The sequence below is a fragment of the Zingiber officinale genome, chromosome 1A (assembly GCF_018446385.1).
Source record: "Zingiber officinale cultivar Zhangliang chromosome 1A, Zo_v1.1, whole genome shotgun sequence".
NCBI classification, from domain to species: domain Eukaryota; kingdom Viridiplantae; phylum Streptophyta; class Magnoliopsida; order Zingiberales; family Zingiberaceae; genus Zingiber; species Zingiber officinale.
The window spans coordinates 139,992,265-140,004,571 of record NC_055987.1 but is presented as its reverse complement, the minus strand read 5'-3'; the positions used below and the strand labels follow the sequence as shown (position 1 = coordinate 140,004,571).

The 12,307-nt window shown below is 38.9% G+C and overlaps 2 protein-coding genes across 3 annotated transcripts; one reads left to right on the top strand and one right to left on the bottom strand.

The window, feature by feature from the left end:
* Positions 1-806: 806 nt before the first annotated feature.
* Positions 807-4,291, top strand: LOC122035816 (heptahelical transmembrane protein ADIPOR3-like). The gene is made up of 3 exons (XM_042594941.1): positions 807-1,239; positions 2,721-3,045; positions 3,368-4,291. The coding sequence occupies exons 1-3, from the start codon at positions 1,013-1,015 to the stop codon at positions 4,019-4,021; spliced, it is 1,206 nt and encodes a 401-aa protein (XP_042450875.1). The 5' UTR covers positions 807-1,012; the 3' UTR covers positions 4,022-4,291.
* Positions 4,292-5,540: 1,249 nt separating this feature from the next.
* LOC122035805 (growth-regulating factor 6-like) lies at positions 5,541-9,070 on the bottom strand. Of its 2 annotated transcripts, none has more exons than XM_042594920.1 (4): positions 8,272-9,070; positions 7,484-7,693; positions 6,993-7,299; positions 5,541-6,609 (listed from the first exon to the last, which is right to left on the bottom strand). In XM_042594920.1, exons 1-4 carry the CDS (start codon positions 8,633-8,635, stop codon positions 5,850-5,852), a joined length of 1,641 nt encoding a protein of 546 aa, XP_042450854.1. In that variant the 5' UTR covers positions 8,636-9,070; the 3' UTR covers positions 5,541-5,849. The 2 variants fall into 2 exon arrangements, with proteins under 2 accessions (XP_042450854.1, XP_042450861.1); XM_042594927.1 differs by lacking the exon at positions 8,272-9,070 and adding an exon at positions 7,816-8,252.
* Positions 9,071-12,307: the final 3,237 nt, after the last annotated feature.

Genomic DNA, 12,307 nt, shown 5'->3' with positions numbered 1-12,307 from the left:
CTTTCTCTTTTAAAAATTTCACTTCTTTTAAAATTCTTTTTCTATCTTCTCTCTACTATCTTTTTTTGTAAATCTGGTCTCAAAATTTTGATACAGATTTATAAAAAAAACTATAAACTCCATCTATGTAGTGGAGGAGGGGTTTATGTTGAGAGATTTATAATATATATACTAAGTAAAATAGTCACATATTTGTACTTCTGTACATAATAATATCTAAAATTTAATTTAGCTTAAAAAATTAATTTATTTGATTTATTAATTTAATCAAATAAGAAAATTTAAAATTGAATCTTAACTTCAGTGGATTTGCTCGATTTATTGGGTTTAATATATATATTTTTTATAAGTACGTAAAAGAACACCTTTATTTAATAAAACAAACTTTCATTTTAACGTGTGCCAGTACAACCCGAATTTTTTAACTGATTTTTTTTTAAAAAAAAAATCAGTGGATTCGATTTATTCTAATAGATTTTTTTTTTTATAATTATGTAAAAGAACGCTTTTATTTAATAATAAAAAACTTTCATTTTAACGTGTGCCAGTAAACTTTATCACCTCCATGTGAGTGGATAAACGTGTGGGTGACGATATACTTTGTCAACTAAGGGCAATCCAATTTTGCGTGTCTTGCCCAACTTGATATCTCACAGAGTCTTCGATTGATAAATCAGAAAAATTCAGGTTAATATCGCTAAATTAATAATGAGCGAAGAAAAAGTACCAAACCTGTATTTTTAAAATTGCACGTGAATCCGATGCTGTCCCGTCGATCGCGATCGAATAAATAAAAGAAATAGACGCTTTCCAATTCAATCTCAAATTTTTCTCTCCCTATTTCTTCCAAACCAATCCGCTCGATCAAACCTAGGGGAATCCCTTGTTCCTATAATTAGATCGATCACGGGCCTCAAGGCTCCGCTTTTGGAGCATCTCCGTCTTCGTCTCGGTGGCGGGGCTTCAAAAGCGAGGGCCTTCGGTTTTCCCCCTCTGTGCCTGGGCTTCCGCAATGGCGGCGACGGAGGGCTTCGAGTCACCCCCGATCGGGGCCGGGAAGCAGGGGACGCGCCGGCGGCTGTGGAAGAAGGTGAAGTACCAGTTGGTGGAGTATCATTCCCTCCCTAGCTATCTCAAGGACAACGAGTACATCTTGGGCTATTATCGCTCCGAATGGCCGCTCAAGCAGATCCTCTTCAGCATTTTTACCATTCACAACGAGACCCTCAATGTTTGGACGTAAGAATCCTGCTGTTTTATTTTCGAATTTCAATAAAGATTTGGTCTTGGCATAAGTTTGGTCACCGAAAAGGAAAATCGTCGTCTCTCTGTTCTTTACTTCTATTAGCCCTATCTGTTTTGCTCTTTCTGGCTGGTAAAGTTTTCTTTTCATTGATGATATCTATGTGATGCCGTTGATTTGAGATAAGACATATTGTAAAATTTATGTGTATGTTTATGCTAATATTGTGGTTCGTTTTAGCCAAATCATCTAGGTTTGATCGATAACTACCCACTATGATAAGATCTTCCCGAACAACATCTCCATGATATGGTCCTAGAAGAACCATGGTTTTGCTTGGAAGTGCTTGTTTGATGCAACAGTTCCTTAAGAATGTAAAGCAACCTGACACATTCATTCATTAAACGCAGTGAGAAATCTGCAATTATCTTAAAGGAAGGGTTACAGTTTGATAACTATCCACTGAATTTTTTTTCATAATATATGAATTAAGAGATAAGCTTATAAAAGATGAGCCCATAAAGAGAATATGGTGTGCCAACGAAATGATTTGCCTTTTGGTTTCATTTTTGTGTTGGCTGAAATGTTTTGGACACCTTCTTTCTCTCTTTCTTAATTCTTCAGCTATGATTCTTTATTTTCAGTTTCCTATTGTTATTTCTCTTTTGTTCTTTGTGCTGTAGTCTTCTGCATCTATGATCTGTGGCCTTGTCTTAGTGTCTTACTTTTCGAATTTTTACCTCCTTACAGACCATCCTGTCTAAAATATCTACAATCAGAAATTCCAACAGCTCTCATTGGTGAATATTGTCACTTTCTTGCTAAATGACATTATACAGCGTTTGCCTAGTTTTTCCTTGCAGCAGTAGAAATTTTTTTCTCTTTTCAATTTTTTTTTTGTGTTGTTGTAGCATATTGATTTTAGAAGGAAGGTTTCCTCAACTAGTTGAAATTTTTTAGATTCAGAATTCCAACCCTTTGTGTATAGGTGAATCTTGTATTTGAACATAGGCACTAGTTATTTGAGTGTTTATTTTCAGAAGCATAATGCACATGCAGGCAACAATTTTTCATATTCATATGGCTACATTAAATTTGTCAATTTTATTAACATAATTTTACCCATGTGCTATAGTATTTGGTCAAGATGCCATTATCTTTCGGAAAGGTATTTCAAACATATTTTTTGTCTGGATCACTTTTTCTTGAATTTGTTCTCCTAGGAAAAGATATTTTGATTTGGCTAAAATTCCTACCTACAACATAGCCTCATTGTGTACTTTGTTAAGTATCATCATATTGTTGAGCATGTCACCGATATCATTCTTAATTAGTTTGGATCTTAGTTGTGTCAATTACCCGATTAGTCAGTTATTTACCCAATTGGTGAGTTTCTCTACATTATATTCTCAATCTAGTGCATTCCATAATGTATGCTTTCTTCCAATTTTTGACACGAGGTGTATTTGTGTTCCAGGCACTTGATTGGCTTCTTTCTTTTTCTCACTCTGACTATATACACCGCAACGAAGGTTCCATCAGTTGTAGATCTCCACTCACTTCAACATTTACCAGATGTTCTGAAGAAGGCTGATCTGCATAAGATTCACTCAGAACTCGTGGCCTGCCTACCTTCAATGCCTCACCTATCTGATCTGCAGAGAATAAAGGACGAATTGAAGACGTCCTTGGCTTCTCTGGACATGTTTACATCTCTATCTCACAAGCACCTCTTGCAGCTTCTTTCATATTGCCTACCCCACAGATTTGCACATGCTAATGCTACTAATTTATCTCTTCTGGTAAATTCTCTATTTATTAACTCGAATTCTGCCTCAATTTTATACTAGACCTATCTTGATTACCCTTACAAGCCTAAGGGTACAACATGTTCTAGCTTTACTCCTCGTACCACAACCCTATATACTATCTTCTACTCATAGAAGCATTAGCTTTGTTTTGCAAAATACTACAAAGGCACTATATACACTAAATGAATGAAACGTTCTCTTGGAGGATATCATTGGCTTTTCCATGTATATGTTTAGATGTGGAAGTTCATGTTTATGTAGACGTTTATATATATATTTAAATACTAAATGCAATGATATGATGAATATGCAGTCAGCTATGAAGGGCGATGTGGTTAATATGATAGCTCCATTACTAGCACCTACGATTCCACGGTGGCCATTTTTTGCCTTCTTAGGCGGGGCAATGTTCTGCCTCCTTGCTAGCAGCACTTGCCATCTTCTAGCATGCCACTCTCGACGTCTTGCATACATTATGCTTCGCCTGGACTATGCTGGTATCGCTGCCCTCATTGCAACATCATTCTACCCCCCAGTATATTACTCATTCATGTGCAATCCATTCTTCTGCAATCTCTACCTCGGGTGCATCACTATTATCGGAATCGCCACAATCACTGTCTCACTTTTACCAGTTTTTCAAAACCCTGAATATCGAGCCATGAGGGCAGGTCTTTTCTTTGGGATGGGAGTATCTGGAGTGGTTCCAGTGTTGCACAAGCTGGTTATTTTCAGCCATCGGCCAGAGGCACTACAGACAACAGGCTACGAGCTATTGATGGGGCTTCTTTACGGCCTCGGTGCATTGGTATATGCTACACGAGTTCCTGAACGTTGGATGCCTGGAAAATTTGATATCGCAGGGCATAGTCACCAGCTTTTCCATGTGTTGGTCGTTGCTGGAGCTTATACTCATTACCGGGCAGGATTAATTTACTTGAAGTGGAGAGATTTAGCAGGGTGCTAGAGTTTCCATGAAAATTTTCAATGGTACGGTGGCGTCGGCAACCACCAACAAGTTTTACCTTCTAAACTGTTGGACCAGATTTTATGTTGTCAACTAAATAGAGAAGTCTATAATACTAGCAGTTGTATGGTCGATGCAGGAAAAACAATTTGTTACGAACAGTTGCTTCTCAAATCTAGCTGGTTTCTCCTGTGAACCTTCATAACTGTAATTTATACAAATGTGTTTGATCTGTCCTGATTTGTTTCTAGTCCGTTTTACACAAGATCATCAAAATCGTTTCTTGCAGTTATAGAATTTTGCGCACTTCATGCACATCAACACATTCTGAGACCTCCATTAGTTCCCGCATCGATTGAGACCTCTCTCATGTGATGATGAGCATGGAGACAAAAGTTGTGGGATTAATGCATCACTCAGTCATTAGAATGCGATTGGGTTTTGCTTGCCCGTTAAGCTATTTTTGTAGCTTAGGGATGAGTTGCGATGTTAACATGTTCATTTGCCTAAGCTTGTTTGCCCTCCAGCCTTCGCCAACCAGTTTGCTAGTTCAGGGAAACAATTCGATGAGGCAGACAAACCTGTCTTGGCCGTTGAGAAGGATCACAAAAGCATCACAGTTTGTCATGGAAGTTTAGCCCATGAGCTAGCTAATGAGACTCTCCACTTGACCTCTTCAGAGATATCCAACACCAGGAGGGAATGGTATGAGCTCCAACCTCGTGTGAGAGATTGGAGTCTATTTACAGAAGTCATTTTCCAAGATATCAGAGAAGATGTAATCCTAGAGATGCTAGACTTTTTGGAGTAGCTTTGTAGAAAGCTTGTGATTGTATCATAAATGAATTCTACCATTCAATTAATAAGATAATATAAAACATTACCATATATTTTTATAATTGATTTAATCTATGTCAAATTGCACAATGCCATTTTAAAGTTAATTGGATCCTATAGTATTAGATCATGTCTCATCTCCTGTTAACAGCCAGATTATGTTGATGAGCAAATAAAGTAACTTGTGATTAAAGATCAATGACTGCACTTAATCTTTTCATACTCTCCCTCATTGAGTTGTGACAGAGTCATCATGGATACACTAATTATTGCTCTAGAATTTGGGAGTAGAAGAGGCTGCTATGAGCATGGCACTTTTGCAGAATTGTCGATGCTGCATTTGCTTTGACCTTTTAGAATTCAGAAATCACAGAAAACAGCAGTAAATATATCAGTTTGTTTGTTTTTCCTATGATTGGCTGCTGTTGAGCATTTTGGAGCAGAAGAGGATGCTGCTGTTGAACATGGCACTTCTCACAGAATTGACTTCAGAAATCAGAAAAGGCAGCTGTAAATAAATACATCAGTTTTTTTTCCCTAATGGTTGGCTAATTTTTCTTCAGTGTAGATTTATACTATTTGTCCTTCAAAACCATGTGCAGCATTGACTACATGAGATATTATTCTATCAAATGATAAAAGCATGCATTTCAATTGATTGTGAATTCTGAAACAAGTTTGCTTTGTGGAATATCAAATCAGAGGCCAAATGATTCTGAAGAGTTTGTTGAACAGAGTATAATTTGTTGTGTGGCTTCAGTTCTTACCATTCATACCATACAATACTTAGCGAAATGGTTTTGAATAAACATGGTTTTGGATAGAGTGAATACCAAGTACACAAGCACTGAAGGAAAACAAAAACATGCTGGTAGAAAAGTAAGCACATCGAGCCTTTCTGCATTCCTTTGAAACAATTCAGTTGTTCATTTTCACTCATTTTGTTTCTCTATGCTGATGTTTGCCGTTGCAGTTTGCGGAAGAAGGCACACTATGAGGGAATTGTTGGGACACGCAATAGAGCTGAACCGAGAATATCATCACACAAGCTGCCTTTATTTTCAGGTGAATTGCGGTTATCTTCCCTTGGACTGCTCCAAGCGCTGCTAGACACCGACCGGAAGTTAGTCTTCTGCAGGACATGAGTTGGGGATGACTCCAGCCAATTGTTCAAATCACATCCATCAGCCAAGAAGTTTATAGATGAGGAGAAAAGGTTTTTGCATTGTTCGTCGGTGGTGTGCCTAGAATTGTTTAGAACCTCTCCAAGTGGACCGGCCATGGAACACTCCCACGACGAAATCAGTACCTGACCTTTCTGATATTGGCTGGCTTCCTTTGGCACACCTTCTCGAACCACATTGATAGCATTACTTTCCTGTGAGGAAAGACTCATTTGCTCCTTGCTGATTGGAGAGGCTGGTACCAAATTCGAAGAAGACTTGGGCATTGAAATAGAGAGTTGGGTTCTATCATATTGCATTTCTTCTGCCGACCAGGATACAAACTGGTTTCTGGACAATTCGTCGTCGGAGCATTGAATGCTATCTGAGGAACTGCTGGGAGGTTTGAAAGGAGAATCCATCAAAATGAACCTATGTTGGAATCCACATGACTCCTCTTCAAAGGGATTCTGTTCTTGTGATAATGGAAATAATTTGCTGCTATTCCTTGAGTTCAAAGAATAAGGCGAGGAGAGAGATCCAAAATCTTGTGTGCATTCATTAACTTTCTCAGTGCTCATCTCCATCCTACAGAATAATCAACAAGGACAAACGAGGAAAAGGACATGAAAGATCTCAAAATTGTAGTTAGAAATCTAGGATGCATAAGCAAAAACTAGAAATTTGGGAAGAAGAAAAAACAGAGAACAATTTGAGATCTGATGTTGTGCTTGAATCAAGTTGTTTCCTACTTGAGCAGTTGAACTAATTGGTTAATTCCGATCTTCAGAACTAGAGGAGGGCCAAGAAGTTCGTTGCATTGGACCATGAACAATACACAGTTGATAACTGAGTTGACAGGAAACGATCTAAGGATATTAATTTCCTTTAACTAAGCAATTTAGATGGCATCTTCCAGCTTGATCATAGTGGAGCAAAACCATGAAAATTAGAACAAAAATATTAGTTACCTGTCCAATTGTGAAGGGTAACAACCATTTGTCTGCAAACATTCAGTCTGATGCAGTGAATTGGTGAGGCAGCCAGAAGTTCCACCTTCTCTAGGCGCAGCAGAGGCAGACTTTGTAGGTATCACATTCGCGGCATGGTCGATGTGGCCTTCCACATGCTTTCTTGAACGATGGCGGCCCCGATTCATGTGCCTCTCACAGTACTTCTGGTCGGCGACGACGTCCCTTGCGCATCGCCATTTTTTCCCGTCAGTTCGGCGACATCTACCCGGCTCCGGATCCTCCTTTCCTACTTGCCGCCATCCCACTGCAGACATCATGAAACTATGCTAAACAAAATAGCCAAATTCACCATGGGAGCTGATCATACTGTGGAAGGAGAGCTTTCAGAAACCAGATATGACTGCGCTTGTTGCTAATTAAGTAGCAGATTACAAAAGCAAAAGCAGCTTCTTTCAAGCAACGAGGTAAAGAAAGAAGTCTACACGTACTCGAACCAAAATATCCAGCTGAGAAGGGAGGGAACCCAAAACCGCTCCTAACGGACACCAGCAGATTTGGTGGAATGGAAATATTTGCAACGATGTGTTTGTAGATCAAGGCCTGGCGTTCAAACTCCAGCCACTGAGGAGGAGTGAAAAGTCCATTCACCCTGGCCAAGACTCCATGCTTGTGTTCACCAGATCCCCCTGTGTGCATGCCTGAGAGAGGAGAGGAAAGAAGAAGAAAGATAAGTTGAGGAAACAAGAATCACAAAACAAACAGGAACCAGAACATCCTTCTTGACGGACAAAACGCGCGACGTGGATTGCTTGAAGCTTACCCATCAAAATGGATCCCTTTTTACACCTTACCCTCTCCTCGACCATTCTTCCTCAGATAAACAGCGAGAGATACACTAAAGAAACCAGCAGGGGCGCTAGTATAAATTTGTTCCCCCCTTTCTTGCTCTTTATTTCACTATAAGAAACAGAGAATCTACCTGCCAAAATCCAGAACTTTGAATAGCAGACTCAACCAGAACGGCAAAAGGAGAGGACAAAAACTCTTTTTTTTCCCCCTTGCGAGACAGAAATCACGGTAAAAGAACCAAAGGGCGATGAAAAGACTACTCGTAGATTCAGCATTGGGATTAAAGAGCCAACCTACAAGACAACTGTTGTCTTGTGCTTGGAAGGAAACCTACGCCGGACTCTATCAGACAACCAAAAACCGTAGCTCCCTTACACAAGCCTGAAACAATCTATCTATAGCCAGCCACATAGTTAATGCTAGTCACCTGCATTCCTCATATGAGAGGGAGCTGGTGTAGATGCTGATAGGTGATGGTAGCATGGCAATGTCCCATCCAGGGTGAGCATCAATGCTCCCTGCTTTGACGGTGAAGAGAAACTCAGCATTTGCTCTCCTCCTCCTCCTTCAGGGAAGAGACAGTTGGGAGTAAAGAAAGGCGACATTTTTACAGGCGCTGCCATCCTTAGCTCAGTTCTAGCCAGCTTGAGACATCGCATGCCATGCTCCTCAGCTTCAGTCGCCCTCTGGCTGCTGAGCTCAGCGTCGGAGGACTCCATGGAAGACGAGAAGACAGCGCCAGATTCCGAGGACGCACCGGCCAACAAACCCACCTTTCCGCCAAACTCCATCCCTCAACCGCTGGAGTAGTAGCTAGCACTTCACTATAAGGCTACAGACCCAGCAAGCGCAGACGAACATGAACAGGAACTGAGACGGAACCGAAGGAGGGAAATGGCAGAGGCCAAGGAAGCATTTTAAGGTGGACAGTAACCTTTTTTTGGCTTGAAGGTTCTACACAAGAGGCGACGCTGGTTTCCTTTTCTACAGAAGGAATGACTGAGAGGACAAGAGACAGTATAAAGTTCAGAAATAATGCCTTTTTTTCATTATTTTGATGAAGACATATTTAGCTGGCAACTTCAAATTCAGGTCGAAGAACAACTCTGATTGAGTTGCTCCTCATTTTTAGCTATTTTGTTTAGTTAAGTGAGGTTTACTTCAAGATCTTCCTCTCCCTCTTCCAAGACTACTATTTTGTTTGGTTTTTTGTTCTATTAATTGAAGGAGCGACAGAGAAGAGAAGGATGCATTGCCATGTGATATCACATGACAAACCATGGGACCTAATAAACTCAGACTCTCTTTCTTTGGTCCAATTAATTTTTTACTTTTATCTTCGAATACTCGGGAATTCACTGCGTGTTCTATTCTCCAAAAAAAACAAGTAATGCAAGTGTCTCTCACTGCTGATAGAAGATTGGAAGATAGGATTTAGAAACGATATACAAAACTCAGGCACTGGTCCCAACGTTCATAATGAATTGGTTAGTTGTCATGTGCAATGGCAGCCACTGTTGCTGTACACTTCACAGTCCATCACAATTAATAAACAGTCCAACATTCCAGCTTTTGTCTCTCTCTCTCTCACAGACAATTTTTTTCTTCACAAATTTGTCTCGACTAAAAGATATTGCAGACTAAATTTAACTAAATAGACCAAACTAATGGCTGACTCTATTCATCTTTCTTCTTCACTAGCTGGTTCTCCCCTGTGTGGGCATTGCTTCTTTTATGCGTTTCACTTTGTGTGTAGGGTAGAAAGAAGTCTAAGAAGAAGAAAAACTGCCCTTCAAGTATATCAAGAACTCAGTGTTCCATCAAATGATGAGGCCATCCTAGTTCATGTCCGGTGTGGATGAACCACAGTACGACACCACAAAGGTATGGAAATAAATACAATAGAGAAAGAGAGTTTGTGTGTGTGTGTGTGTGGTGGAGATGATGATGATATCTTGCTTTCACAGAATCCAACATTAGGGGGCGTGATAACGACTTGTCGACAAGTCGACGGGGGACCTCTACACACTTATTAATTGTACCAACAAACAACTATACTAGCTCCAGTCTTTTAACTTAAAATAAAATAAAATAAAATAAATTCAGTTTGATGTCTCAATTTTATATGAAACCTCCCTCAGTCAGCTGAGTTCAGATTTTTTGGTCCAACAAATTCTAATAAAAAAAAGATTCTTTTCATTCATTGGTTAAATAACTAGATCACACCAGTTTAACAGGTGAAGTCCAGTAAGTAAGATTCAGTTCATCCAATTAATAAATGAACAAAGGATCATCCAGAGATCTTGGGCTAGAGGATCCCTGTCCAATCAGCTCAGAATATGATTTCTTTAAAAAATATATATATTAGAATAATGTTTCTATAATATAAATATTAATAATTTTCTAGATTATTTTGGCTTTTTAGGTATTCTAAGTAGGTATTTTTAATAGAAACTTACTTTAGGATTTTAGGCTAAATAGTCTTACTATTTTTCAAACTAAATAGTTAGGTTCATGATTTTTCTTTTTAAAAATAAAATAAAATATGTTCGAAATAAGCGATGTTTATTTAGGGAAAAAAAATGCAAATAAATAAATAATTGCTTCCTCCATGCCGACACAGGGGAGGGTCCACGTACCATTATTGTGCATGACAGGTGGAGTTGACGTGGACGGATGAGGAATTATGCAACTACAAATCCACGAAATAAATCATGAGGAGTGGGCCCAGCGCAATCTTGTCCTTTCTATCCTTTTTAATAATAATTTTAAAAAAAAAGTATTCTCATCATTTGAGAATTTTATTTTATTTTATATATTTACTGAAAATCCAATCCATCCAGCATGCGTCTACTAGGAGTATGCATCATACATCATTTTCCTAAATAATTTTCTTCTAAATTATTATAATATTATAGTATATTAACAGAATAATATATTTTCTACAATAATAAAACAAATTTCCAATTTTTATAAGTATTCGTTTGGGATTCAACTGATGGATTGGAGTGGTTTTTGACTTTTTGTAGGCCGAGGGATGGCTTCAAGAATGATGCCATAGCTCGAACTGTCCATGGGAAGAAGGGCCCATAACTTTGGTAAACCCAAATGAAAAATGCATTATTGAATTGATTTCTAGATCGTTTTCCTGATAATTTTTCTGCTAATTTGTAATGATTTTTCCCCCAGAGATGATATCCGAAGTCATGCAATGATCTCGTGTGCCAAAAATTCTACTTGATCAAACAAAACTTCTGACAACTTGTTTGTTATAGTGCAAAATGTGGTTCTTTATAACATGATCCATGCTTTATCAGTGTGCGTGGATACGCTTCTTTACTCATAATGTCACTTTAGAAACTTTGATTTTTTTCCCCCACTTATATATTGTGTTAACGTGCCCCTCAGATGAGAATCAAGTAGATCCTTTGGGTCATCTATATTAAATATATTTATATATATATTTTTAAAATTTTTATTTTTATTTTTAAAATTTAAAATTTATTTTTAATTATATATATTATTTTATAAAATATAATCTATATTCCTCTTCAATATCTCTTAATCTGACCTTCTCTGGTTTGGTTGCATTTGATGCTTTATAATAAGAATGAATATGAATTGAAATTTTTTATTCAAAAAATGCTAATTTTTTTTTAGTTTCTTCCTCTTCCCCTTTTCCAACTCCTCCTCTATGCTTCTCTCGCTTGTTGAGATTACGGAAGAAAAATTGTACCTAATATTATCATGCTGATTCAGTTAGTGCTATTATGCTCTCTTGATTAAGTTCAAATGATGATGCATTCGTGCATATTGTGTTCCATAAAAATGGAGGATTTTATTAATTTTGAGCAACAGTGAGTTATGATACGGTGCATAATGGTAGGGTCTGGTCAACGGGATGTGGTAGTCAAAAGTCAAGGGAGTGTGACAGGCATAAGTCGAGGGGACGTGACAGTCGTAAGTCAAGGGAACGTGGCAGTCAGAAGTCAAAGGGATGTGACAGTCAAAGGTTGAGAAGACGTATCACCCCACAAAGGGGATGTAATGTTAAAGGCCGTTACCCAGCTAACGTTCGGTCAGGATGTCCAGGTTGGGAATTCTGATGGATTACTCGGGCGAGGGGCACAGGTAAGGAATTCATAAGGGACGCTCGATCAGGATGTTCAGGTCGGGAATTCTGATGGGTTGCTTGGGTGAGGGGCCCAGGTTAGGAGTTCAGAACGGATGCTTAGTTAAGATGATTAGGTCAGGAATGCAGACAGGTTACTTGGGTGAGATGTCTAGGTCGGGAATTCAGACAGGTGAACCGGTCGGGATGCCCAGGTCAAGGTCGTTACCCAGCTAACGCTCGGTCATGATGTCCAGGTCGGGAATTTTGATGGGTTACTTGGATGAGGGGCCCAGGTCAGGAGTTCAGAACGGATGCTCGGTCAAGATACTCAGGTCGGGAATTCTGATGG

Excerpts from the sequence above, each read along its gene's own strand:
- LOC122035816 (XM_042594941.1), top strand. The coding sequence starts at position 1,013 with ATGGCGGCGACGGAGGGCTTCGAGTCACCCCCGATCGGGGCCGGGAAG. Across the intron at positions 1,240-2,720 it reads GAGACCCTCAATGTTTGGAC|GCACTTGATTGGCTTCTTTC; the intron begins GTAAGAATCCTG and ends TTTGTGTTCCAG. Across the intron at positions 3,046-3,367 it reads CTACTAATTTATCTCTTCTG|TCAGCTATGAAGGGCGATGT; the intron begins GTAAATTCTCTA and ends ATGAATATGCAG.
- LOC122035805 (XM_042594920.1), bottom strand. The coding sequence starts at position 8,635 with ATGGAGTTTGGCGGAAAGGTGGGTTTGTTGGCCGGTGCGTCCTCGGAA. Across the intron at positions 7,694-8,271 it reads CTCTCATATGAGGAATGCAG|GCATGCACACAGGGGGATCT; the intron begins GTGACTAGCATT and ends CTCCTCTCTCAG. Across the intron at positions 7,300-7,483 it reads AGCTGGATATTTTGGTTCGA|TGGGATGGCGGCAAGTAGGA; the intron begins GTACGTGTAGAC and ends TGATGTCTGCAG.